This window comes from Lepidochelys olivacea (genome assembly GCF_965140295.1).
Source record: "Lepidochelys olivacea isolate rLepOli2 genome assembly, chromosome: 10".
In the NCBI taxonomy this organism is placed as follows: Eukaryota; Metazoa; Chordata; order Testudines; family Cheloniidae; genus Lepidochelys; species Lepidochelys olivacea.
The window spans coordinates 8,679,413-8,705,206 of NC_140420.1; the positions used below are offsets into that span (position 1 = coordinate 8,679,413).

The window sequence follows — 25,794 nt, forward strand, 5'->3', positions numbered from 1 at the left end:
AGCCCACAAAGCGGGATCCGTTTGGACGCTTATTTAAACCTACAGCAGGCCCCATCCCAATGCCCCCATTGCCACACCTCTCCTTCAATAGCTACTGACTTCCCCAAACTGGGCTAGCCTTTTGGGGCTGGGCGAGCCAGGCTGGTGCCCTGCTACCCTTTCGTCTGAGTGTGATTTAGGGTGAGGGGGCAGACCCAAGGCCTACTCCTCCTCTGAAGTCACTGCTGTCTTTCTCCCCCTTCTCTCTCCTCTCTCCCCACGTGCCCCATTATTTCCCTCCCTCCATTAGGGGAGGCGCCACTACTCTTTCTGGAGCCTTGGCTCCATTGCTGGCTCTGTCGCTTTTCGCGCCGGGAGGGCCCAAGGGGCCCCTAGCTGCCCGCTCCGCCCTGCCGCAGAGGGGCAGCAGCAGGAGGAAAAGGAACCGCAGGCCGGGCGGGCTCGGCGGAGGCTGCAGCTCGCAGCGCTGGGAGGGAACCCCCCAGAGCTACCAGGGGCTGCCCTGGAAATCCCAGAACACGTTTCCCGGAGATTTTCAAGCCTCCCGCCTTGTAGCACTGACACAGGCCCCGCCCTGGGCCTAGGTCACGTACGGGCAGCCGCCGAGTTTTGGGACCCCAGCAAGGCAAGGGGCCCGGCTTTTCCCGCACACGGGGCGGGGGAGTGTCTTTCTCTGCCTAGCGGAACCCCATGAAAGAGCCTATGTTTCCCGGCCGGACAGTAAGTGCGGTGGGACCCGCTGGTCCGTTCCTTCAATCATCCGCTCCGGGCCGAAGCAGGCAACATCCGCCTCTCCCCCAGCGAAGGAACCGCCTCGCTCCTGGTGACGCGAGGGGGCGGGGAGCGCGTTCATTGGTCGGCCGGCGAATGCCGGCCACTTCCCGGTGTGGCCATGGTGACCGGGATCGCCAGGTAGGGTAGGAAGTAGCGGGCGAAGGGTCCTGCCCCCGCCGGGCAAGGTGGGGGCTGCGGGGCTGGCCCCGGTCTCGCGGCCAGGTAGGGCTCCGTGGGGGGACCGGGCTGCGCCAAGGCTACGGAGCGAAGCGGCGCAGCCTGGGGCGAGGCGGCCCGGACCCGCGTGGGGGGCCTGGCTCTGGAGAGCGGCTGGTCTGGCGGGGCGCAGCGAGCCCGGCTGAGACTCCTCGTGCAAGGCGAGGAGTTGGGGACGAGCAACGGGGCGGGGTCCTGGCTGATGTGCTGGTTCCCGTTACCTGTAGGCGCCTGTCTCCCTCCAACAGCCCCATCTCGGGGTGGGTGGGGGGAGGCTCGTAAAAGGCCCCTGCCGAGGTTCACGGCGCTGCAGCCTGGCCACCCCTAGGACGTTGGGCAGAGGGAGACGCGGTCTTCTCCAGGGAGGTACCAGCTACTTTGCAACTTGGGGCTTGTCGGCCCTGGGGAACAGCCTGGAGTCGCTATTGTGGAGTAGATGGTTCTTTACAGTCAAACCCGAGTTTCTGTGTATTTGTTTGCTTGTTTTTTTTTTCAGTAGCTTCTCCCTGCAGCCAAGCCCTTCGGGTGTAACGCCTAGGTGTTACTTCTCTTCCCTGCACACTTGTTGGTCATAGGAACTGAGAGGTCGCCAGAAGGGGCAGGGAATGGAGACATTCCAGGGAAAGTAGCCCCAGAAATGAGAGGCGCCTGCAGCTGTGCTGCAAAAGCAGCTTCTTGGTTTGGCAAACATCATGTGGCTCTCCCGTGAGGAACCCTGGTCTGCTTGACATTAGCAGAACTGATGCAGAACAACTTCTGCTGTCAGATTAAAAGTAGGCTAAGGGACTGGTAAAGTCTATTGTCTGGAACCTGAAAGGGAGACTGGGCATGAAGACTAGTGAGTTGCAGAGGCACCACTGGAGAATGGAGGTTGATCTCTCCAGTTTTGTTGGCTTTTCTTTGCTGAGTTAAATTTAGTTACGTCAATTAAGGGGGCTAGTTCTGTAACTAAGTGTAAAATTTGAAAAACTTAATTCTGAGATAAGCAAATTTATTAGAGCATAAGCTTTCGTGGGCTACAGCGCACTTCATCGGATGCATAGAATGGAACATATAGTAAGGTATTGAAAGCTTATGCTCTAATAAATTTGTTAGTCTCTAAGGTGCCACAAGTACTCCTGTTCTTTTTGCGGATACAGACTAACACGGCTGCTACTCTGAAACCTGTAATCCTGAGATGTAACTGCAATCTATGATGTGAAGAATTTGTGTGTGGTAACCAGTTCTTTAGCTACAGGAGGGTACAAAGTCAAATTACTATGAACAGACAGCTGTTAATAATTTATAGTCTTGGGTAATGGGATAATGAACATTTTGAACTCTAGGTTACACATTCAAATCCATCCCAAGACAGTAGTAGTGACCAAAAGTCATTGCTGTCTGATGGCTGTTCAATGGCCTATATGAAATAGAGCTGCATCTCAATCAGGTCTACATGAGAAACTTTTGTCAGTATAGAAATATTAGTTTGAGGGGGTGGCTATTTGCATTTGGGGTTTTTTGACATTGTATGCTGGCAAAATTCTTAGTGTAAAAGCAGTTATGCCAACACAAAAATGCTTTTGCTGATATAGTTTATTTAATTTGGGGAATAAACTAAGCTTTGCAGTAAAAGCATTCTTTTGACAGTGAAAGCTGTGTCTACTCTAGTATGGTTTACCAGTAAAGCTATACTGGAAAACCTTTTCTAGTGTAGGCCTGGTCTTTGTGTAGGTCCTAGTGGATACCTGTCAACATTAGAAAAATCACAGTTGGCACCTTTGTTGGTAGCGTCAGCAAAGAGGTTATGAACAGAATGAGTTGTACAAACTTGAACTACCTATAGATGTAGTCCGTAGAGGTCAGGAAGACTGGTAAGACAGTGTGTGAGGAGGGAAGGAAATTGCCTCACTGCTGTGCATACTGTATCTTAGGGCTTGTCTACATTGGCACTGTACAGCACTGCAACTCTCTCGCTCAGGGGTGTGAAAAAACACTCCCCTGAGCACAGAAAGTTTCAGCACTGTCAAGTGCCAGTGTACACAGTGCCCCAGCGCTGGGAGCGACGCCCCTTGGGGAGGTGGTCTTTTTAGAGTACTGGAAGCCTCTCTCCCAGCGCTGTGTTGCAACTACACAAGCCAAGTTAAAGCGCTGCCAGCATAGACTAGCCCTGAGTCTGTGAATAAAGATAAGTACAGGGCTCTCAAGCTAGTACCTTTCACTGCTGTTATACTCACTAATTATAACTTAAAGAAAACAGGGGAGGAGGGTGAAATTGGAGATAGGTTAATTTCCCCAAAATGTTTCAGGTGGTGTTTGGTCTGATAGAATAATTTTTAGCAAGATATTCTTCTTGGCTTTTGAATCTTTTTTTTCTGTATTTGTCGGTGTTTTAGCTCGTGCAGTACCCCAAGCACCTCAGCAGAGGGCTTAGAAAGGGGGATTTAGAAATAAAGTTGAATGATCAAGTGAAGGGGGCTTAAAAAAGGTTGCTGAGATTGGGAATGATCTGTCCTAAACTCCCAATCTGGCAGTCATGTCAAGTGCTGAAAACATTCATTTTTTTTCCTGTCTCATAAGGAGATCACTGTATTGTATAATGACCACATGTCAAATCATACACAATACCGTGAAATTTCCTATTGAAATACAGGTGTTTGTTTGACTTAAGATATGGTTTGTAGTAATGTCTACAAGATGAGCAGCTTGTAGAAATAAAGGTGCAAAAACTCAAGCCTCAAACTAAAATTAATACAACTGTGTCCATTTAAAAACAAAAAGCCCCAAACTACTGATTTATTGCTTTCTATTGTGTTCCACTATGTACAACAAAATTCAAACCCAAGATCCTTACCACTTGTGGCTCTTAGAGCATCCATGGCACTTTTTGTAAGAGTAAGAGAGTTAACCATGTTTCAGAGTAGCAGCCGTGTTAGTCTGTATTCGCAAAAAGAAAAGGAGTACTTGTGGCACCTTAGAGACTAACCAATTTATCTGAGCATAAGCTTTCGTGAGCTACAGCTCACTTCATCGGATGCATTCAGTGAAAAATACAGCGAGGAGATTTATATACACACAGAACATGAAAAAAATGGGTGTTATCATACACACTGTAAGGAGAGCGATCACTTAAGATGAGAGTTAACCATGACATCCTGGCCAAATTCCAACTTGGGTTATTGCATTCTTTCTCCCTAAATTCCCTCTGCCTTTTCAGTTGGATACAGAAGTTTTCAATTTCTGTGTCATGTTGGTGAATTCTGTGGAATGGCCACTGAGTGCCACCTTTGACGTTTTAGTGATGGCTGATTGTCTCTGACAAATGTTCACATTATTTTCAGTTCATAGAGTCCTTTGGAACAAATGGTGTTATGTAAGTGTAAACTACTGTTTTTAGGTAACTTAATTGTTCACATGTGTAGGAGTGCATGGCCATCCCTCCCTGTCAGTCTCAGAGGGAGCCCACGCCCCCTCACTCTTGGGTCCCTAGCAAGGCAAGGGTTACTGGGGAAATAGCAGTTTCTAAGGGCTTGTCTATACTACCGGCCGGATTGACCGGCAGCGATCAATCCAGTGGTGGGGGGTGTCAATTTATCATGTCTAGTATAGACGCGATAAATCGACTGCTGATCGCTCTAGCATTGACTCTGGTACTCTACCCCAACGAGAAGTGCAAGGGGAATCGACGGGAGAGCGTCTCCTGTTGACACACCGCGGTAAGTAGATCTAAGTATGTCGACTTCAGCTACATTATTCACGTAGCTGAAGTTGCGTAACTTAGATTGCCGCCCCCCCCCCCGTAATGTAGATCAGCCCCAAGGCCCTTGCCCCCTAGGCAGGGCCAAGCTCCAGAGAGTCCAGGGGCTCAGGCCCTCAGCACCAAACAGTCTGACATCCTGGCTCTGCCAGACAGCAGACAAACACTAGTCTGTTGGCCTCAGGTGGGGAGGGTGCCACCCCAGGGGTGGGGTTGGCAGCAGGGCGTAGGGGGACCCAGGCCCACCCTACTGCACCAGGTCCCAGTCCAGGGTCCTAACAGTGGTAGTGGTTTCCACCACGTGGTCAGTGAGGATCCAACTCAAACACTGACCTGGATTCAGGCAACAACGCAACCGGACTATCATCTGGTGTCCCTGGGCTACTTCCTATGCTTCCCTCATGGTATACCTGTTGTTTGGAGTTCTCCTCCAATCCCCGAGGTACACTGCTAATCGCAGCTCTTCTGGGTCCTCGTTGCTGTAGAGGTCTCCATTGGGTTCAGTCTTCAGCAGGAGTCATCTGTCTCCTCCAGCAGCTCCAGCCCAACTGAGCTGCAGGGCCTGCCTTTTATTCTTCCTGTCCTGCCCCTCTGCTTCTGGCAGGGTGGGCGTGAGTGTCCTGGCTTCGCCCACCAAGGGGCAGGCTGGGGAGGCCAAGCCCCATTGCTACAACATAGATTTAATCACTTCACGTTACACCTATGTTTTTCTTATCAAATTCTGAATTAGTCTTTGAGCCTCAGTCTGTCATTTGCAGAGAACTCTCATGTGGTCACATGGAAATTCTGAGTTTGTTACCAACTAAAAATTGCTGTTCACTTTTCATGAGATCATTATAAAAGTTTAATAGGTGATGTTTCTACAGCAGTTTTTTAAAGTCTTAGGTGTGATTTAAATTCCTCTCCAAAGTGGTTGGCTCAATAAAGAGATTAACTGATATGAAACATAAACAGCCCTGGGCCCAGCACTTAAGATACTGGGACATCTCAAGGATGGAGAGAGAGGAGGGGTCTGTTTTTGTTTTTCAAATGTAGTGTGATCCAGTTTCAGGGTCTCTACTCCACTGGAGAGTTGAACTGCATTTGGAACATGCTCCCACTCTGCAGAGATCTCAGCTGGTCCATGAGTCTTTCCCTGCCCCTGCAAAGTACATAAAATTCATTATTCTTCCCGGTAGATGTTCTCTTCAGCCCCATCAGCACCAGCTTAAAAAATTAAGCTGCTCTCTCTTCAAAGGTTATTTTTGTTTTGTTTTTTTCCTCATTCTTCTCTATATCTATATAAGCAGCGGGATCTAAATGACCCTCACATCTCCAAGGTCACAGACAGTGTTCCTGAGGTCTGTTGCTAGAGGCTGTTCTTGGCAATTTCCTGCCAGTGTTGGAGCGAGAGTGGCTGCTTGGCCCCCTGCCACTTCCCAGTTTAGATCTGTCTGCCCCGTGTCACCAGACCAGAGGGAGACACTATCCCAGAGAGCCACTGCTGGCAAGGAAGCTCTTTTCAAAGGTAGGAGATTGTACTTTCTTCAGACCAAAGACAGTAGCTCTCACAGGACAGGGCTGCACTTCTTCCAGCACAGTCAGTCCCCTACACAGGGGCTCTTCTCTCTTTTTGTTTTATTTTTTAAATGAGACCCTTTGCTTTCTAAAAATACCCTCACAGTTGCTACCATTTGTCATGTAAAGGACAACGTGATTCTAGGAGGCTGGAGTTACAGGAGAATAGGTATTATGAGAGACAGTTCTTCACTGTATAACTGTCTTAGTTTTGCAGTTTTTCATAGAGCTCCTTGGTACTTTAACTTGTCTCTGTTGCTTTCATGATCTCTTGTACTTGATAGGCAAGCCCTTTCACTCCTTCTGACTTCTACAGGCTTCTATTACCTTTCGTTTGGTTTGTTTTGAGGGGAAAAATTATTTGCATGTGTGGATGTGATCTGTTTTATACTATTTAGTCTTTTTGACAAGTTCCCAATAATTTGTATTTGTTTATATTCATTACAGTTTTTATTTGCCCTCCTGTTCAAGGTCCTTTCTCTTCCCCCACAATCTGTATGTTCTTCTGTGCTTTTGGGGATCGTGAGAGATATGATCAGTGATTTGCGACAGTTATGAGCTTGGAGTCCCCTCTTTTCCAGATAATTTGGTGTCATCTTAAACCTTCCTTCTAGCTGTCAGGAAAAGGTAGTGGATCCAAGTCTTGGAATGATGATGGTGGAATCTTGAACTTTGAAGCTGGAAGTCTGGGGAGTGCCCATTACGTCTTAAATTAACCAGCAGGGTTGATATATGGGCTGCCTCCTTGTATCTCTTCCTGAGATCCCTTTTAGTTACTCTGAAATTTCATCAGGTTTTAGGCCTTCTGACCTTCTTTCCATAACCTTTTGAATATTAATGTTGTGCTGTGGATAAAATCCTTGTTGATTCCTGGCCTGTATTCCTTCCCCAGTTCACAACTACTCATTCCTTCAAACCCCCTCCACCAAGTAAATCTCAAGAAAAATGGTCAGGGCACATTCTGATACCCTGTTGTGTCAGCAAAGATGACTGAAACTGATAGTACCCTGCTTAATAAATGAGAGCACACCCTGTACTGAATTCCTTGGTTTCTGTGGCCATCCATTCCAGGTTGGGTCTGCCTCCACGCTAGCTGTACCTAAACTCTCACAGCAGGTCATTGCTGGGAGACTGGACACAAAAACTAAGGGCTAGATCTATCACCTATTAAAAGGGAATTCTGTGGACTTTAATGGGAGCTGCAGTAGTGCCCAAGGTGAGAGGTATTCTTGCCTTTCATGAACCACTGAAATCCTTTCTATCAGGAAGTTAGTCTAACTTGCAGCTATTAGGAGCTACTTCTGTCCACCCCTTTTATGCATTTAGGAACTATCAAGCAGGGTCCAGATTCCCTCGGATACTCCACAGTACATGCCATTCCACAGTACATGCCATTCCATATATAGACCAGAAAGCAAGGTAGGATAGGGTTTTCTATTCAAGCTATGACTAGTGAGCGAAACCCTCCCTGGAGTTTCCAACCCCATATGGCCAGGAGAGTAGCTCCCTCTTTGAATCAGTCTTAAAATGTGCTGAATGGTGGAGCCATCAGGCCATGCATTCTGTCCTTATTTTCATAATTCATTTCCTGGGCTACTGGGCAATTCCTTAATGGTTTTAAATTCCACTGGCGGTGTTGGTCCCTGATGATGATCTTGATTGAATGCAGGACCTTTGCTCTCCCCATAGAAAAATAGACTGTAGAACGGAATGGAATACAGCTACCTGGTGCCGTGTTTACTTGGGGCAAACTGTCCTCCAGCACCAAGAGACCCAGAGTGGACTAAGGTATTTTCTCTGTTGACCATGGAATCCAAGACGGTTGTTCCTTGGGCGCGGATGTTTACAAGATGGTTTGTAGTTTTTTACTTCTTATCCATTTTCTATGGGTGCTACCTTTTGCTTTAATTGGATTCTCAAAAACCACAAGTGAAGAAAACAGCAGATCGCTGGGAGCTTTCACCAGCCGATAGGGAGCCACGTATACACAAGTCACCTTCTTCTGCAAAGCCTTTTTACCCCAAGACATGTGACTGTGAGGAACGGGGATAGTTGCTGGTATCCATGTTATGTTTTTTCATCCTCTTGTCTGATTAATGGTTTCACCCTTGGCCACTGCTGCAACTCTTATGCCATAGTGATGCTTTCCAAAGTGCTGAAGTGTTCCAGCACTGCAGATGGGATGTACTTGGTACATAATGCAACAAAGAAAGGGCTAAAGTGTGTTTTGTGAGCATAAACAAAAGCCTATGTAAACATGACGTCTTGGCATTCCTTTGCCATATTTACTGTTTCAATGACTTCTATATTAAGCGTCTTCAGTTTTACAATTCAAAGAAATGATTGGGGTTTTTTTTACGTGTAAGTTGACCCTGAAAATGGAGCAGAGCTTAGCAATCTAGGTCTGAGGTACTTTAGCAATTCTTTCCTATGCTTATACCTCTACATTAAGATCAACCCTGACCTCTGTCCTGAGGTTTCAAGCCTGACTGAGTTGGGGCTTCTTTTGTCCTGGGATTCTTTATAGAATTCCATTCCAATTCCATCCTCGGAGTCTCTCAGTGGCTGGCAAGCCTTCCTATTCAGGTAGGTATCTCTGATCATTCATATCCCCCCTATTTCACCAGTTCTTTCTTCCTCTTTTATTTTCCCCTCTCTCTGCCCTGTGTGGGAGGGAGAGTTATCCAGCGATTGGAACACTAGACTGGAAGTTGTAAAATCAAAGTCCTGCTGCTGGTTGTGCAGCTGGTTCACTGTGATCTTGAGGTGGAGATTAGGTGACTTGTCCAGTTTCCCCATTCATAAATATGGAAATAGTAGAAAAAAGGCAACAAAAATTATTAGAGGTACAGAAAGGCTTCCAGATTCCAGTTTAGAAAGGAGATGATAGACAAGAATAAAAAAAGTGTGGTGTACAGAAAAGGTGAGTCAGGCACTCATTTATGCTCTTTCAGAATGTAAAAACAAGGGGATGCTCAATGAAATTAAAAAGCAGCTTATTTTTGTGGTCAGTAAACCAGATGACTGATCCCCACAACAGTCTGGTGCAGTAGGTAATTCTGAGTGTGAACTTGGACTCTGCAGAATTGCTATAGCTAACACACGAGAATTGTCCATATGCTGTCGAACAGGGTGGTTAGCACAGTCATTGTAAAACTGGTTAAAAGGTATTCTAGCCCCACTGTACATATGGGGAAACGGAGGCAAAGAGGTAAACGGCCAGATTTTCAGAATAGCTCAGCTCCCTTATAGGCACCTCAATTAAATGGCCAATTCCCAGTGAAAACAGCTTAGATGCCTAAATGGGAGTTGAACATCTACCTTGCCATAACTTGTTCCAAAAACAAGGGTCAGTGCCAGGGCTCTTGCCTCCCAGTTTTGCACTCAGACTCTAGAGCATGGCTTCCTTTTGTTCTCTGTGGGTATGTCTACACATTAAAGAAAAACCCGTGGCTGGCCCATGCCAGCCAACTCAGGCTCATGGGGCTCAGGCTGCGGGACTGCTGCATAGACTTCTGGGCTCAGGAGCCTTCCCACCCCACAAGGTGGACTGGTTTATATCCACCTGGAATAATGCATAGGTACTTGTCTGTTATAGTCAGCATTTCGAGACTGTGGTGATAAATGCTATAGGAAAATCTAAGACGTTTTTATAGCACCACAGATGTGCAGACACTTCCTAGCCCCAAGGAGCATGTCGTCCAACTGCTACGTGCACAAGAAAACAAATGCAGAGAGTGAACAGAAATGTACAATGAGAGAAAAAGAGGCTGTTGGAAATGGAGTTTCTGAGCCTAACCGTGTATCAAGGAACCTTAAGATGCCCAAAACCAAATGTCCTTGTGTGATGCTCAAATGGGCATTTAAGTATCTAAAATGGGCATTTACATGATACTACCAATTTTGTGCAGGATTTTGACATTTTCCTGAATGTGTCCACATGAAAACTGGGTCCTGTGTGCTGGAAAGGGGCCAGGGTAGGGGGCAGAGAGTGGGTACGTGTATGTTAGCTTCTTACTCTGGTCAACATCCTAAAGGGGAAAAGGGACACCAACAGATTTCAAGCTCTTCCTAGCTTTTCTAGCTGTGAAGTGCTTGTTTGCTTTCATTTTGTTGCTCTAGGAAGAACATTCACAAAGGGAAGCTCATGGATCTCACCTTCACAGCCATTGTCCCACTGCTTCTCGGAAGCGTGGGGCTCTTCGCCCTCTTCAGGCTGCTGCAGCGAATGAGGATGCGAGCCTACCTCCAGGATGCAGTAGTGGTGATCACAGGAGCTACATCTGGCCTGGGGAAAGGTGGGTCTCCAAGTGCACTGCAAGGTGGCAGGAGGATGGGAGTCTGGGGCACAGAGGGGTCTGAAGAGGAATTGTTTGTTCAGAGCCACACCCTTGTGAACATGTAACAGCATGGAGCAGAATGTTTCTGTGCCTTTGCACCTTGGAGAGGTAATGGGAATAGCCATACATCCAAACCAATCACAGCCGCCCAAACTATACGCTTCCATGTAGGATACCATACCTCGGCACTTACTAGTAAGGCGCCTATTGTTTGTTTATATAAACTTGAGAGCTCATTGAAGTGAATGACTGGTAGCAGAGACCCTATGCTGTCAGGGGTCTTTGCCCCCCTAACATACTGGGAAAGCCAGGAGAGCAGACTGACAGATCCTACAGATACATGGAAAATTCAAAGACTCTTATGTCAACTTTATAAATGCTAGATGTATTTGTATGGGCTGGGGTTGTATTCTGGCTCCATGGGAAAGTTATAGGAGTTTTATACAGGAACTAAAATCATTGGAGGAGGGGGGCAATTTAATGCACACCTCTAGGTTGGTAATAAGTCTGGAGAAGCCTCACATTGCATAGACTGGTTTGATGGGGAGAGAACAGCCACTCAGATCTGATCCAAGAACTTACATGGGACTGTGAGGGACAGGCCCTGCAAAAGGACCTGGCATCCTTTAAAACTTGCGAGGGTCTCTGTAAGGTAGATGGGTGACTCTTGGTAAGATAGAAGTGTGTACAGGAGTTGTTCATTGTTTTAAGATTTGTCTTCTCTGAAATGCCGTTGTTCTGAATAAATACTTTGCTTTATGAAAGCTGGCTGGTCCCTGGTTAACCCTGTCATTGTCACTGAGAGAACAGGACTGCAGGCACTGAACTAAAGTCAGACCTGCTGAAAGGATTTCAGAGAATTGCCAGAGAATTCAGAGAGTTGTGGGACTCCCTAGAAGCCTGAGACCTAAGTGGGATGCCCTCAAGGAGGACACGAAGGGCTTAAAGGTGCAGTTACTCAAGAACTGTGACACAGACCATTTCTAAAAGACCTTCTGGAGCTGGTGGTCTGGACTCGTCTCCTCTTGTACTTCCAGATTATATTTTCCGCAGTCTGTTCCTGTCCACAGTTATGGGGCATGATTCTAGGCATGCTTCTCTCTCCTTGGGTGCAAATTCCAAGTGGGCAAATTTTAAGTTCAAACACTCCACCCCACCACTGTCAGTGGGAGCCAAGAACTTTAAGAAATGCAAAGGTGGTTCATTTAAACAGCCATTAAGTATGTGATCTGGTAGCTTTTGTCAGTGAGAGACTTATGAGCTGCCTGGGTGGATGTGCTCTATAATTCTTCTTCCCAGAATTGCCTTAAAAAAGCTTCTTGGGCTTAGTGTCCTTTCTGCTGTCTTGTGACTTCTCATTGCCACTTGTACAGCTTGTGTGTGTACTACCTTTTTGTGTGGATTTGTCCTTGAGGAGCAGCAACCTCACTAGCAAAATGGTCAAAATATACTGGATGCCCATCTCAGACAGTCAGAACTGAAGACCTGCAAGTGTGAGGGGCAGGAGGCAGGGAGGAGTATCATGTTTCATGTTTGGAAGAGAGACAGAACCAGTGTCCTGGGAGAGACCTTTGAAGTCCAAGTAGCGTATTACAATTTAAATGCCATACATTTATTGGGAGTCGCTTTCCTACTTGTTGCTTTTTCAACTAAGGAGCAAGAAGGGATCCTCCCAGCCAATGTTCCCTCTAATTTTTGACATACCCTGTGTGCAAAAAATTTCTTCTGTGCAAATTTTTGTGTGCATGGTGTTTCACCGTGTGTGCAGGGTTTAGGATCTGTGTGTGCACACACACACACACACACACAGAGCTTGGAGGGAACAGTGCTCCAAGCCCAAAGTTCTTACCCCCTTTTCAAATTTTAGTTCCACCCATTATGCAATCAGTTTTCCTCTCTTATAGGCTCTGCTGCATTAAAATGCCAAGAAGAGCTTATGCCATCTCTTTTCTCAGGGCTATTTATACATTGACACATCTAATTACCCTTGGCTACGTATTGTTCCGCACCCTTAGATGTCATCACAAAGCAGTCCAGTGTAATGAATAAGGGACTTATTTCATTAGGTCATGATCAAAGGGCGTGGAAGAACATAAAGCTGCCCTAGTAGTTAAGAATTACACCAGAAATAAATAGCCCTGAGAGAGGGATAACATCACGTTATTTTTTGTTGCCTTTTCTTAAGGATTAGAATAATAGTAGCTGGGTGGATAAGAGTTATCATTAGGGCCCTACCAAATTCACGGCCATGAAAAACATGTCACAGACTGTGAAATCTGGTCTTGGGTGCTCTTACCCTATATTATACAGATTTTACAGGGGAGACCAGCATTTCTCAAATTGGGCATCCCAACCCAAAAGGGAGTTGCAGGGGGGGGGTCACAGGGTTATTGTCACCCTTACTTCTGCATTGCCTTCAGAGCTGGGTGGCTGGACAGAGGCAGCTGTTAGTGCGGCACTCAGCTCTGAAGGCAGTGTCCCGCAAACAGCAGCGCAGAAGTAAGGGTGGCAATACTATACCAGGCCATCTTACTTCTGCGCTGCTGCTGCTGGCGGTGGCTCTGCCTTCAGAGCTGGGCTCCCAGCCCGCAGCTGCCGCTCTCCAGCTTCCCAGCTCTGAAGGCAGCGCCGCAGCCAGCAGCAGTTCAGAGGTAAGGGTAGAAGTACCGCAACCCTCCCTACAATAACCTTGCGACACCCCCCTGCCCCCCCCTCACAACTCCTTTATGGGTTAGGACCCCTAAATTACAGCACCCTGAAATTTCAGATTTAAATAGCTGAAATAATGAAATTTATTTTAAAAATCCTATTACTGTGAAATTGACCAAAATGGACTGTGAATTAGGGATGTAAAATAGTAAACTGTTGGTCAGTAAGCATTAGTCTTACCGGTTAACTGTCCTAACCATTAACCACAGCTGTGCCGACTGGCTGGTGGCCCCAGCAGTTAATCAGTTAAACAATATAATTTTAATCATTTAAACGGTTAACTTTTTTAAACAATATTTACATCCCTGCCGTGAATTTGGTAGGGACCTAGTTATCTCACTGCAATGCCAGGCTGTAGTCTCCCTTCATAGAGAATGAAGCTGCCATTATTCATGACCCTAGTGCATTTGGCTAGGAATGATTTTCCAAGGCCCCTAATGTTTCAGATGCCTGAAGAGGCAGTGTGTCCATTTGTTATGTCCCTCCTCCCCATCTCTCTCCACCTTCCAATGGCATAAGGCATTTGTTTCTAGTCCAGGAATGTTAAAATACTGGACCTTAAACTACAACTTTGATTTACAGAAAAACTAGTTTAGATCCTTTTTCGAGGCAATGATTTCCATTGCACTGGCATCTAGAGGCTAAGGCCCCGGTGTGCTAGGCACTGTATATGCACAACAAAAAGATGGTCCTTGCCCAAAAGATTTTACTTTGTTTTAAGACTAGGGACAACAGGTGGACATGGGGAATGTAAGGGGACAGTAACATAGTTATGAGCAGTGGTCAGAACAGGCCAACTGCCTAACCATTGTTAAGTGTTTCTAAAAGACAGAGTTTCTCTCTTACTCCAAGGCCTTTCTGCTGGGACTTATGCTTCTGAGGCAGCCTGGCTTTTCAGACAAAAGATGAAAAATTAAGATACTACTGTAAAAATAAAAAGCTTTTCTATTAGAAATGTGGTATAAAGAAAATGTGTCTTGCTATGGGTTTAAGATTCTGTTGGCGGGTTTGTGAGATGATTTGGTCACGTGATCAACATGGCCATCTCCAGCCCATACTAATGGGATCTTTAGTGCATGTCTCCAGCTATAAAATAGATACAAAATCCGTTTCTGACATTAAAACGTCTGCTCTTCTTTTACCCCCTTCCTCCAAAGAATGTGCAAAAGCTTTCCATGCAGCTGGTTCCAGACTGGTGCTCTGTGGCAGAAATGGTGAGAGACTGCAGGACCTGGTGCAGGAGCTCTCTGCCAAGGCAAATCACGCAAAGAATGTAAGTGTAGGGAGAGAATGGGCTGTTACATCCTGGTGCTGGGTTTGCTGTTCATTCCATTACAGGATATGCAGAATTTCTTGTTGGCTGTGTTGAATGAGAAAGTTGCAATCCCGCAATTATCAGCAGTTTATGCTGCATGTATGGGAGTATAATCTAGTGATGTGTCCTGTCTTGCAGAAAATGTTCATGAGTCAACCAGCTTAAAAATGATGCATGATTTAACAAACCAAGTGTGTGCATGCAGGGTATAGACCTGTACCCCGGGCAGAGTAACTTAACTGACTTTAATTTTGTTTTTGATCGCTCCCTATGAAATTGGTTGGATAAAAGAATAGTATCTGGCCACTGAAGTTCTTCTTAGTGGTGCAGGTACAATCCCAGGATAACAGAATGGCCTGGGACTCTTTGACCATATCCGACTTATTTTATCTAACAAAGCAGTAACACACAGGAGCAAGAGAGATTCCAGGGGGATCGCACTTGCTCACTGCCTGCCTGCCTGGTGTTGGGAGCAGACCAAAGCGCAGTGCACTCCAGCTATTCTGTACTGATTTATTGGCCCACAGAGGGCTGTTACATGTTGACACAACTTAGAGCTGCCCTAGGGAGGTGCAAAGGTGATTTAAAGCTGCCTTTTGATCCTCTCTCTCACCTTGTTCCTGCACCAGGTGCAGAAAAGGAGCAACATAGAACTGAGGCCCTTAGTTGTACCTCTCTCTGTCCTAACAATGCATCCCTCCCAAACAGAACAGAACAAACTGGAGGGATGTGTGTATGGTACCTCCATGCACTCTGGCATTTACTTCCACAACTCTAACAACACAAGAATTTTCTGCTGTGCTCTTGGGCCAGATAATAATGCCATTTCTGTTTCCTCATTAAATAGCTCTTTGTCTCTGCTACTTCCACCCTTCACATTGCCACAAACCCTTCCCTAATGCAGAAGGGTGATCCATGTTTTAAAGTGTTACCAGTCTACTGCGGCTCAGATCCCCAGTAGTTTGAGGATGGGACTGCTAGGAGGATGTGGGTAGGGAAGAAGAGTGGACTCTTCCCGATAGGGACTGTCCTACGGAAGTCTGACAGGATATAACAAGTAGAAGAAAATTGATCTCCACACCACTCCATTTCATTACCCTTGTTACTTCCAGTGCTGGGAAGATCAAGAGGTGGCCCAGTTGTGAGGATCATAGAGTTCTAAGATGTGGCCAGGGGCAGCTACCCTCTCTACCAGTAATACTCAGACCTCAGTGTTTCAGGATCAGCATTACCCAAAAGAGTCACAGTAGTGTGAATTCATTGTTTCATTTACCAAGCCTCAGTCTAAAGTATCACTGCTCAATGCTATGGAAGTGTGATCTGAGATTGACATGGTCCCAGCATACAGTTCTTCAGATTAAGATGGAACATTGCATGCTGGAACCTCTGGTTTCTTGAGTCCATACCAAAGGAAATGGAAATTTTCCTCTATTGATGATTGTGGGCTCCTTCCAAGTAGCCACTGCAGCCTATGATCGGACAAAGATTGGGTGATCCTGCCTTCTCAGCTTTGAAGGTACATTCCTCTTCTTTGCACCTTCTCCCTAAGAAATGGGAATGAACGGGCAGAATGTCCAGGAGCCCAGAAGAAGCCTTTTGCTAACATGTAGTTTGTTCACAGATACACAAACCTTTCACTGTGATCTTTGACCTCTCTGATACTAAAATGGTAGTAAGTGCTGCTGAAGAGATCCTGAAGTGTGTGGGTCATGTGGACATACTGATCAACAATGCAGGGATCAGTTACCGAGGAACGATATTGGACACGGGGATGGATGTGGACAAAAAAGTGATGGAAACCAACTACTTTGGTCCTATAGCATTCACAAAAGGTACATGCTGCTTCTCCCTTCCTCATGCATTCAAGTGGGGCTGTTTCTTAGCTCTTCAGATCAGGATTACCTCTGCCCCTTGTTCTAATTGCCTACCCATTGCTCTCTGCTTTACATTGCCACCCCATTCTTAATCCTAATAAGATTCTTCAGAAAAGACCTCCTGAACTCTTTGCTCTCTCAATTCTCAGAGGCCCTTGCACTAAAATAGTTTCTTCCGTAATTGTTGCGTATCCATATTATTTGTGTATCCCTGGTGACAGCCCTATTATGTTTGTCTGGTTTGGAAAAGTTTCTATATAGACAGCAAAACTGGGATCCGTCTGGGAAGTAGGTACCTGACACGAGTTTAGAAATATTGAAACCAAGAGCAAAAGCACTCTTTATCACTTCCGAGAGGCATTTCCTTCTGCCAAGCCATAGAGGGTTAGAAAAAGACAGACACCTTTTATTGATAGCATATCTTACTCTACACAGAAGTAATTTGCCTCTCCTCCTTTAGTAACATTTCTGTTGCTCCCTGCCACTTTTGCTGTAGAATGTAAACCGTCCAGTCCTGCCTAAAATTGCCCAGAGTTTAGATGGGCTCAGCAGAGCCGGTCTTCTGTGAACTGTGCTTAGGTGCTTTGTCTTAACTAGAATCCCAGCTGAAGCTGCAGTTAGTGTTCAGGTTTAAAATGACAATCATGGTGCACGCAACCCTTTTGACCCCAAGGAGGGTGGTTCATGAGTCATTAGGAGTGTGTAGAATAGTTCATAATGGAGGGTGCCTCTGGTATTGCAGTCTCAAGTGGAGCTGGAAGATTGGGGTTGGGGGAGAAGAACAAGGAGAGAATGGACCTTCTTGGCATTGCTTAATCTGGGGCCTAACAAGGGGCTTTCACTTTAACGTGAGCATCTTGTTAACCAGTGTCCCCTGGCCCTGCTCCTAAATTGGATCAGCAGACCTTAGATGACCCCAGGTGTCAGTGACATGGCTTTTATAAACACTGATTCTGGTTAGCAGTAACAGCAATTATTAATCTCTCTCTCTAGCTCTTCTGCCCTCCATGATCAAAAGACAACAAGGCCACATTGTGGTGATCAGCAGCGTTCAAGGCAAAATAAGCATTCCTTTCAGATCAGCATGTAAGTAGCTGTACGCAGGACGGGGAATAGGAGTCCAGGGCACTTGAGTGGAGGGCTGAATATTTGGATACTATTTCCACTGCTCCCGTCCTTGGAGGAGGCACTATGCATGGAATGCAAGAGCTGTGGAACATTCTCAGTGTGGCTCAACCCTCTGACAGTGGTCAGAAGTATTCAAGGGAGGGGAGCCTTGATCATAAGTCTTAAAATCTTCATAGACTGAAGCGCTGGTCTAAAATTCTCATGGGAGGGCAGGCTAGACTCTCCTTCCTTCCCTGACAGCTTCATGGCATCGATCCATGCTAATGTCTGAGAGCCCCTGCAAACTTTAGTTACTAGGATTTAGCTCCATAATGGTATTGCCGTTTATCCATGCTCTTTTCCTGGCTGCTGCGTGACAGTTCTCCCTGGGTGTAGGGATCCTGGGAATGTACAAGCGAATCCTGTTACTTAAAGAGCACAGTATTTTTATCAAATCCATAAGCAGATAAGGTCTTTGGCATGAAGAGCCTGCAGTCGAATTTGGACATATAAGGGTAATAATTCAGACTCAAGACGAGCCATCTGTGAAAAAATTAGTGTAGGAGACCTCAAGAAAATAGAGATTTAAAAGGAGAGAGGGAGAGTGCTTGAAACATGGGAAATTGGAGACCATTTCAAGCATAGACTGCAGGATGGAAAGAAGATACAAAGCTGAGAGATAAGAGGGAACAGCAAATAAGGAAGAATGCACAGACGGGTTGTACGATGAAACGAGTGGAACTGTAAAGAGTCTGGTAGGGGAGGAGCTTGGACTTGATATAGAAGGAGAGGGGAAGCCAGTGAAGGGTTTCAAGAAGGGGTTGTGATGTGTTCAGAGCAGCAGCAGCAGAAGATAACAGTAGTGATGTTTTGAATAGATTAGGTTGGGGGAGAACAAGATAAGCTGAAGTAGTTGATAAAATATGCTCCAGGCCTGGACCCAGTTTTTGGAAGCTGGGATGAATGAAGAGAATATGGATTTTAGAGACCACATAAGTGACAGGACTTAATGAGAGCCTGAATGTGGGTTGGAGTAGGGAAGAAAAGAGATTCCAATTATCTAGTCTTGCAGACTCCATGATCGGGGAGAATTAGAGTGTTCCTATTGGACTGGGAAGAGAGACTTTGGGCAGTAGCTCAATTGAGGGGAGGGAGATGCATGGAAAAAAAGGTGAATAAATCCTGCCCTAGGTTGTATGACTTGTCTTTGCTCCCACCTAGTTGTATGATCAGGTTTTTAATTAAGTAAATGTATTTGAAAGAAGCCACTCCCTGAGCCTGCTCTATGCCTTGTCATATCAGGCCCTGCTGTCCTGCTATTGGGAATTATATTCCTGCTCTGCCTCAACCATGTATTTCCTCAATTGCTCTTCTATGCTGAACTCCAGCTCTCTTATCAAATATGAGAGGCAGTATTGATTGTTCCAGGGCCTTCAGCCCACGTCCGATATTAAGCCCTGTATCCTAGCCAGCTTCCAATTTGGGTAATGACATTTTGCCTTTTGAAAATGCCTCTAACTTCCATTAAGAGTTGCTGTTCTTCGCTTCTTGTAATGAAGCAATATAGTGTTGCAGTGTGCTGTTAAATGGTGCTGTGCTCTAGTGACAAAGGGGTTGCAGGTGAAAAAATTTGCCTGAACCCTGCTCCTCCCCCGTCTGACTGCACGCCCAAGTTGTGTTTTGCAGATGCAGCGTCCAAACATGCCACCCAGGCCTTTTTTGACTGCCTGCGAGCGGAGATGGAACAGTATGAAATCGATGTGACTGTTGTGAGCCCTGGCTATATTCAGACAAACCTGTCTGTCAATGCTGTAACTGCAGATGGATCTCGCTATGGAGGTGAGGATTGGCCTTCTGCCAAATTAAATGTAAAAATTTAATAAGAGCCAAAAACTCAAAAGGTAATAACAAAATGTTTAAGTACATCAGAAGCAGGAAGCCTGCTAAACAACCAGTGGGGCCCCTGGATGATCGAGATTCAAAAGGAGCACTTAAAGATAAGTCATCGCAGAGAAACTAAATGAATTATTTGCTTCAGTCTTCACAGCTGAGGATGTTAGGGAGATTCCCAAACCTGAGCCGTCTTTTGTAGGTGACAAATTTTGAGGAATTGTCACTAGAGGAGGTTTTGGAATTAATTGAGAAACTTAACAGTAACAAGTCATCGGGACCAGATGGCATTCACCCAAGAGTTCTGAAAGAACTCAAATGTGAAATTGCAGAACTATTAACTATGGTTTGTAACCTGTCCTTTAAATCAACTACTGTACCCAGTGACTGGAAGATAGCTAATGTAACGCCAATATTTAAGAAGGGCTCTAGAGGCGATCCTGGCAATTACAGACAAGTAATTAGTTAGTTACGGCAATTACAGTACCGGGCTAATTAGTTGAAACAATAAAATTGTCAGACGCTTAGAAGAACATAAATTGTTGCACAAAAGTCAACATGGTTTCTGTAAAGGGATATCATGTTTTACTAATTTATTAGAGTTCTTTGAGGGGGTCAACAAACATGTGGACAAGGAGGATCCCGTGGACATAGTGTACAGTAACTTCTCACTTAGTCGTCCCGGTTAACGTTGTTTCGTTGTTACGTTGCTGATCAATTAGGGAACGTTCCCTAATTGATCAGCAACGTAACAACGAAACAACGTTAAAGTTTAAACAACATTTAAAGTTGTGCAATGCTCCACTATTATGTTGTTTGGCTGCCTGCTTTATAATATACCTGTAATTAAATTGCTTGTTTAAAATGTATATAATGCCTTTTGTCTGGCAAAAAAAAATTTCCTTGGAACCTAACCCCCCCCCCCCCAGTTACATTAATTCTTATGGGGAAATTGGATTCACTTAACATCGTTTCATTTAAAGTCGCATTTTTCAAGAACATAACTACAACGTTAAGTGAGGAATTACTGTACTTAGATTTCCAGAAAGCCTTTGACAAGGTCCCTCACCACAGGCTCTTACGTAAATTAAGTTGTTATGGGATAAGAGGGAAGATCCTTTCTTGGATTGAGTAAAAGACAGGGAACAAAGGGTAGGAATAAATGGTAAATTTTCAGAATGGAGAGGGGTAACTAGTGGTGTTCCCCAAGGGTCAGTCCTAGGACGAATTCTATTCAACTTATTCATAAATGATCTGGAGAAAGGGGTAAACAGTGAGGTGGCCAAGTTTGCAGATGTTACTAAACTGTTCGAGATAGTTAAGATCAAAGCAGACTGTGAAGAACTTCAAAAAGGTCTCACAAAATTAAGTGATTGGGCAACAAAATGGCAAATGAAATTTAATGTGGATAAATGTAAAGTAATGCACATTGGAAAAAATAACCCCAACTGTATATTCAATATGATGGGGGCTAATTTAGCTACAACTAATCAGGAGAAAGATCTTGGAGTCATCATGGATATTTCTCTGAAGACGTCCACGCAGTGTGCAGCAGCAGTCAAAAAAGCAAATGGGATGTTAGGAATCATTTAAAAAGGGATAGAGAATAAGACGGAGAATATCTTATTACCCTTATATAAATCCATGGTACGCCCACATCTTGAATACTGCATACAGATGTGGTCCCCTCATCTCAAAAAAGATATACTGGCATTGGAAAAGGTTCAGAAAAGGGCAACTAAAATGATTAGGGGTTTGGAACGGGTCCCATATGAGGAGAGATTAAAGAGGCTAGGACTTTTCAGCTTGGAAAAGAGGAGACTAAGGGGGGATATGATAGAGGTATATAAAATCATGAGTGGTGTGGAGAAAGTGAATAAGGAAAAGTTATTTACTTGTTCCCATAATAAAAACTAGGGGCCACCAAATGAAATTAATGGGTAGCAGGTTTAAAACAGATAAAAGGAAGTTCTTCTTCACGCAGCGCACAGTCATCCTGTGGAACTCCTTGCCTGAGGAGGTTGTGAAGGTTAGGACTATAACAGGGTTTAAAAGAGAACTGGATAAATTCATGGACGTTAAGTCTATTAATGGCTATTAGCCAGGATGGGTAAGGAATGGTGTCCCTAGCCTCTGTTTGTCAGAGGGTGGAGATGAATGGCAGGAGAGAGATCACTTGATTATTACCTGTTAGGTTCACTGCCTCTGGGGCACTTGGCATTGGCCACTGTCCGTAGACAGGATACTGGGCTGGATGGACCTTTGGTCTGACCCAGTATGGCCATTCTTATGTACTCATAGGAAACACTATCGCTTCTCTGCTAACAAACTACTCTCAACGCCTCCACCTTGGCGATTTGCCAGATCTCTGTGTTGCAGGCAAGAGAGTGATTGCATTAGCAGAGTTCTACAAAAGGGTTGCATCGGCCTCAGGAGTTTGGGGAATGGGGTTTTCCTCAGAGAATGGCTTTGATGCTGGCTGTAGGGGTGTCTCCAAGGAGTAGCACAAAAGCTGAGATCTCTCACAAAGAAGAAATTGCTATGTGGGGGTTACACAGGGACCTCAAGGGGCTTTAAATGGTACATATGAGCAGGCATTTTTAACAAGCCAATTCTGTGGCAGTCCACACCTGTTTGAAACAAGCTTAATTGACCGTATTTCTTACAGTGTTGCTGTAGCCATATTGGTCCCAGGATATTAGAGAGAAGGTGGATGAGGTAATCTTTTATTGGACCAACTTCTATTGATAAAAAAAAACATTACCTCATCCACCTGGTGTCTTTGTTTCTTACAGGGATACAAAGACTATCCAATAGAAAGGAGGCTGTTAGTTAAGAGGGAAGGAGGAAAATGAGTTCAGATTATTGAACTATAGCTCCAGCTGAGCTTTGGGGAATGTGGAAACTATCCTCGTCTCCCTCATTTCAGCCAGTCAATATGCACCTGGCATTTACGCAGTAAAGTAACAGCAAGTGAAACTTGTGAGAGTGTTCAACATTGGAGCCTCCATCCATAACTGAACTAAAATGTCTAATAATGCCTCTGGTGAACCGCATGGTTCAGTGGTGGAGCAATGGCCTGGGATCTGGGAGGACCCCCTCTACTGACCCGAGCTCAGCCATCACTCCAAACTTGGACTCCCAACAAAGCCATCTGAAACTGGTTTAAAAGCAAGAATCTCACTGACAACAAAACGCTGAGCTTTCCTGGGGAAATAACCCTTCAGAAACGAGTGCTTACCTGCTGCGGTCCATGCTGATTTCCCTTTGCTCTTTACAGTTACGGACAAGAACACCAGTGAAGGCAGAACAGCTGCAGAGGTGGCTCAGGTGGTTCTTAATGCAGTGGGGCAGAAGAAGAAGGAGGTGCTCGTAGCTGGCTTACTGCCTTCCCTGGCTGTTTACCTGCGAACTCTGTCCCCCAGACTCTTCTTCACCTTTATGGCATCTAGAGCAAGAAAGGAGAGGAAAGCGAAGGACTCTTAGGCAGACCTCAGCTCCCACAGGCATTGACTAGGGAAAGGAAATGAACTCAGGCATCTTGGCTTTGTCTATGGATGTGTTACTTCAAGAAACAAATTTAAAAGGTTCCATCTTACCATTGAGTGCAGAGTTGGAAGTTCCATGCAGACCACAGGAGGCCCACGGTGCCAGAAAACAGTGCCATACCATCACCTAGAGAAGGCTTCCTCTACTACAGGTGAACTGGCTGAAGCTGCAAGGGATAATACCTGAGGAGAATCTTTCCCACTCTCCCCACCCTCATTTTGAGTTTTAGTGCTCTCCATTGAGTAGGAACCAGTGCTGGCTAAAGCCAAGCACAGGCAGATAGATGTTAACTTTCCCCCGCAGTGCTTCCAGTGAACTTCAGTCCTCACACAGGAGCTCTCCAGAGCTGAGTCTGCCCCCAATCTGATCCAGAAGTTATCCCTTGGGTTGGAATGGTCTGTGTCCCTAGTACACAGCATCACTTCATTTAAGCCAAAATTAACGGTTCAGTGCTGCTTTTTAAACAGTTTAAAGTGTCCAGGTCCAGTCTGGGATGACACCATGGATATCTGTACTGGATGGAGCATGAGTAACCCATTAAGCCACCTAACCTTCAGATCAGCGTTTGTATTCGCTTTTTCCTAAAGTAGCTCTAGGAAGACAAGCCCTCCACTGCCGTGTTTGGCTGCAGTGCGTGTTGCTGCCAGGTAAGCACTGAACACCTGTGAAAGATGGTGGTGGCGGCAGCAGCATCAACGTGAACCTTGGACTGTAAAACGCACCCAGCATTGTTCTGCTGCGTGCCTAGAGCAAGGAATAAGCTGTGACCCCTTTGGTGCCAGGCAACAAGCCTCGTGATGACAAGGGGTGGGAAGCGAACCTGTAGGTTCAGCTAATGGAGACAGACCCATATGGTTTTGGCTTTAAAACAGGTATTATATATTAATTGGGACCGATTACTCCAAAACACAGTGTGGAAGTAGTATCCTGCTAAACAACTTCAGCACTGAGGCTCCAGGGAGAGGACACTGTATCTGTCCTCCCATTTTCCCTGTGCCTAGTGGAGCATCTCCCTCACAGAGGGAGGCAGGACCCTCATCCCTTCTCCTGAACACTGATTACTAGTGGGCAGGTTAGAATCTGTACCCTACAGGGTGGCAGTGTTGCTCAATTTTCCGCTTGTTTGATAAGGCAGGCAGAAGCGGAGCTGAGTCATTCTTAGCTTCCTTATTTAAAAAAAAGACCCTGATAGCAGAAACCGAGTAAAATCCATCCACACCCAATCCCTGCACTCAGCTGTTAAGACCACATCCTGTTCTTATTCTGAGTCTCCATTTCTCCGTACTTTACCACTCTTGTGTGCGTCCTGCCTGTAAGTGCACCACAACTAATGGGAATAAAAGTTGTACTCCGTGTCCCTCCAAGGTTTGAAATGAAGTGTTTTGTGCTGCAGCCCATGTTGGGCAAGGCAGCTGAAGCTAATTTGGGGGAATTCCTGTGCTGGTGCCTTGCCAACGGGGAATCAAGATGAGATTGTAGCATATACACCTCAATCCCAGCCTCTGCTGGCTTGGGCACAGTCTCACTTGTAGAGTAGCTCTCTCTGGCTTCTATTCAGGCAAGAGCTAGTTGTTGTGAAGGGCAGCCTTTTGCAAGGGTGAGGGGCTGGGCGGGCCTTCCCCTCAGAAACTTGCTTCAGGTTTTCACCTTAAAATACTGAATTGCTTTGGCTCTGTGGTGACCCTTGCCCCTGAAAGCCCTAGCAAAGCATTACATTGCAGAGCTGGTAACATAGGATAAACATTACAACTCCTTGGATGGCTGACACCACAAGCTTCTTGTGCAAAATCTCAGAGCTGAAGTTGTAGCTAAGCTTTCTGATTTACTAACTAAAGCTGAAGGATCTCCCCGCTAAGACTTAAATCCAAGGCATTACTAAGTACTGTTGTCCTTAGCCTTGGAAGGGGAGCTTCCCTTCTACGAGGGGAACTTGTTCTGTGTTTGCTAGCTTAAGTTTTCATACCTTCATACAATTGATGTGTTTTGTGTAGTTCTTGCTACACAGCCAGTATGTCATTTAACCTGCTTGGATCCTTGCAGTGTTAGTGGAATATAGCACTTCTTAATAGTCTTTCCCACCAGCACCATCTTCAGCCCCTAACAGTGGTTCTAACAGAGCCCAAATTGGCAAATTACCATTCTTGGTGCCACTTGTGATCATCACAAGGCTAGGTACACTCTGGCACATCACACCAAGCAGGGGGAGAAATGTTACCTGATGATGAAATAGTTTTAGAACTGCACTGTACAATGAGATGAATGTATTTACAGCAAAATCAATGTAGCAGCCAGCTGAAATTTTGCACATTATTCATATTTATAAAACATTTTCTCCTCTCCCTCATGAAGTTTAAGAAGATACTTAGAGCACCCCATGGCAGCTGAGCATCTGACCTGCAGGAATGGTGGCCAGGCAGCAGTAGGGGCTGGAGTACTCCTTCTGGGGAGGAGGCTGCCCTCGGAGGATCCTAACCCCTGCAGGACAAGAGAACCTCACATGCAAGGGTTACGAACTTTACACAAAGGCTAGTGGGTAGCTCTTGTAAGCAGGGCTGGTGCAGAGCCCTGCTGGAATGTAGTCTTAAGAGATGGCTATGGCTACCTGCACATCTCATTCCATTGTGCAGGTTACTGAACATGCTTTGCACTTGTTTTAATCCCCTAACTTCCCTTGGCTGAATCATCTCTATCCTATCTCAGTTAACTGAATAAACGAATCAGGGGGTG

General features: G+C 45.6%; 1 protein-coding gene across 2 annotated transcripts; it reads left to right on the forward strand.

Annotated features, from left to right (window-relative positions):
- The first annotated feature begins 806 nt into the window (after positions 1–806).
- Positions 807–24,431, forward strand: DHRS7B (dehydrogenase/reductase 7B). 2 transcript variants are annotated; one of them, XM_084640848.1, is made up of 7 exons: positions 807–912; positions 10,406–10,581; positions 14,490–14,605; positions 16,269–16,479; positions 17,515–17,607; positions 19,315–19,467; positions 22,799–24,431. In XM_084640848.1, the coding sequence occupies exons 1-7, from the start codon at positions 893–895 to the stop codon at positions 23,002–23,004; spliced, it is 975 nt and encodes a 324-aa protein (XP_084496974.1). In that variant the 5' UTR covers positions 807–892; the 3' UTR covers positions 23,005–24,431. The 2 variants fall into 2 exon arrangements, with proteins under 2 accessions (XP_084496974.1, XP_084496975.1); XM_084640849.1 differs by having other exon boundaries at positions 910–996.
- Positions 24,432–25,794: the final 1,363 nt, after the last annotated feature.

Bases quoted from the DNA above. Each gene is read 5' to 3' on its own strand.
- DHRS7B (XM_084640848.1), top strand. From the start codon at position 893: ATGGTGACCGGGATCGCCAG. The intron at 913-10,405 runs GTAGGGTAGGAA...TTGTTGCTCTAG, and splicing joins ATGGTGACCGGGATCGCCAG to GAAGAACATTCACAAAGGGA. The intron at 14,606-16,268 runs GTAAGTGTAGGG...GTTTGTTCACAG, and splicing joins AGGCAAATCACGCAAAGAAT to ATACACAAACCTTTCACTGT.